Consider the following 2,411-nt stretch of genomic DNA (forward strand, 5'->3'; position numbering starts at 1 on the left):
CACCCTCCCTCACAACCCACACCCTGCCTCCACAACCCCCCAAGCACCCCCCAACCCCTTCCTGCTCTCCCAGCCCTATCAATGGCTGCCAACATCCCAGCACTTAAAAAAAATACATTAAAAAAAAAAGGTCCACACTCACTGGCTGCTGCAGCAGCTGTCAGGGCCTCTGGCGGCTCATAGCAGAGTCCCCCCACACAGCATGGGGCAGTAGGGATTGCCCCCCCCCTCCAGCTGGCAGGGGCCAGTGAGTACGAGGTTTTTTTTTGATGGGGGCAGTGGGTGGGGGATGGGGCCTGTTCAATTGGAGATTCGACCTATTTGGTGGCAGCCAAACCTCTGAATCAAATTCAGACCAATTGATTTGGGACACTGATTTGAATCACTGAATCAAATGACTGTCCCCCAAATTGGCCGAATCCAAATCTAAAGTGTATACTAGCCTCTTCGCACAGGCCTACTGCCCACACATGTGGTGCAGTGAGGAAAGGGGACATCTGTGGCTCACAGTATTGCAGCCCTGATATGTAACACAGCAGAGAAGTACTTTACAAATCCCTTCCACTAACTACCCTAGAGAGGATTATTTTGCCATTTCAGTTCATTAGTGAGTTCACTTCTGCTCCCAAATACAGAGGTGCCTATTCTGCAGAAGTTAGCAAGAGATATACCCATATAATAGACGGATTTTAATCTTGCGTATTTAATGTTGAAATGTCACAAACAAGATCTGTCTCTTTCTCTGTCTCTACATGTTTGTATTAGGTTGTGAAAAAGAAGCTGGAACTTCCATGTGGATATATGTTTTTTTGGGGAATCTTCTGCGTGGAATTGGAGAGACTCCTATTCAACCTTTGGGAATTACCTATATTGATGACTATGCCAATGAGGAGAGTGCTGCCTTTTACATTGGTAAAAATGATTACATCACATCCCTTTTTCCTAATGACCCATTTTTGCAAGAAGCAAATTGAGTTGGCTTGAGTATTATTAAATTGACCTTCCTTGATTATTTTACTTATATGATTTCCATTTTTTAAGGTGTTGCCTAAAACTTTTAAAGGCTAATTTCCCCTCTTAAGTACAGCAGGGCTGTCCTATTATCTTCAACTGAAAAAATAATTTGGCTTCTGGTTCCTTTGTCCTCTAAGTGCCGTTCACATATGCTATTGAGTTGTTATGCCTATTCATTTCTCTGGACAGAGAAGGACATATTCATATACTGTTTAGGCTAACTTTAACTTTAAAACAGCATGGAGTACAAAGTTGGAATTTTTCTTCCAAATTCAAGCTGAATCAGAACCAGACATTCAGAGTTAGAAATACTTGTAATGTTGTTCTCTGCTTTGTTTCAGAGAACACACCTGAAATATGTTTCCACCTGAAATATCACAAACAAGGCCTTTTATTTCCAGAGCTTTTTCTTGCAGTATTTCTACTCTGACAAAGTCTAGAAGTAGCTTTGACAGGGCCTAATAAAATATCTTCACTTTTCCATAATAATCCAAAATAGTCATCTCAACCTTTTAAAAAGTTTGTCCACCATTAACTTAAATATCCTCCTTCTGTTTAACAATTTGTCCTTTGTCCTGACCAATTTATACCTAACTGCCTGACCATATTCACTTTGACCATAAATATGTCATTTGCAGCTCTGTTGATGCCTGCTGTATTTTACACACACATTTCTCAGGTTACATTTACTCCACACTGGATTTGTCCCATTTAATTGGATGACAACAAAAAAGAAAGTGACACTGTGTTGCAAAAGGCCATTTTTTTTTCTTTTTGGAGCAGCAGTGCTTCTCTGAAGTAACTTTTCTTAGAATGGAATTACTGGTACATAGGAATTCCACCAAAGTGCGTGAGAATAGTATTTGTTTCAGCAAACTAAAATGTCCACCACCACTTTTCACCAGTATGACATCACATCACACACTATTTATCTGGATGACGTGAACATTTTCAGTGGCTCCAGATTAGTTCAATTGTAGCAAACAAGAGAATTTGGCCTACTCCATCAAAATGTCACTTTTTTTTTCTGTCACCAAATCCATAAACCAAAATCAGCCTCGAGTAAATCAATTCAGGTACAATTCTGAACTAACTTCAGCACTGATTTGGACTGGCTAAAGAGGATATATGAGATATAAAAATAGTCCCATGATAAAGTATTCTGCTTTCTTTTCCAGGGTGTGTACAGACAGTTGCGATTATAGGACCAATATTTGGCTTTCTTTTAGGTTCCCTGTGTGCCAAGCTATATGTTGACATAGGCTTTGTGGACTTGGGTAAGTTAGAAAATTGTATTTAAAAATTGTTACCTCTACTTATTTCACTAAAGGATCTTGAACTTTTCAAAGCTAATAATATGGATGATGTAGAAACAGGTTTCTCTGAAGTGGTCGATG

At 39.7% G+C, this 2,411-nt stretch overlaps 1 protein-coding gene across 1 annotated transcript in view; it reads left to right on the forward strand.

Moving 5' to 3' along the window:
- Positions 1–2,411, forward strand: part of LOC109297042 (solute carrier organic anion transporter family member 1C1-like) — a 44,468-nt gene that overhangs the window by 19,034 nt on the left and 23,023 nt on the right. Inside the window, exons 5-6 of the mRNA XM_019516704.1 lie at positions 766–912; positions 2,193–2,291. Coding sequence (XP_019372249.1) covers positions 766–912; positions 2,193–2,291 — 246 coding nt within the window. The remainder of the gene's footprint in view (positions 1–765; positions 913–2,192; positions 2,292–2,411) is intronic.

Source organism: Gavialis gangeticus, unplaced genomic scaffold (assembly GCF_001723915.1).
Source record: "Gavialis gangeticus isolate Ggan-Ray unplaced genomic scaffold, GavGan_comp1, whole genome shotgun sequence".
NCBI classification, from domain to species: Eukaryota; Metazoa; Chordata; order Crocodylia; family Gavialidae; genus Gavialis; species Gavialis gangeticus.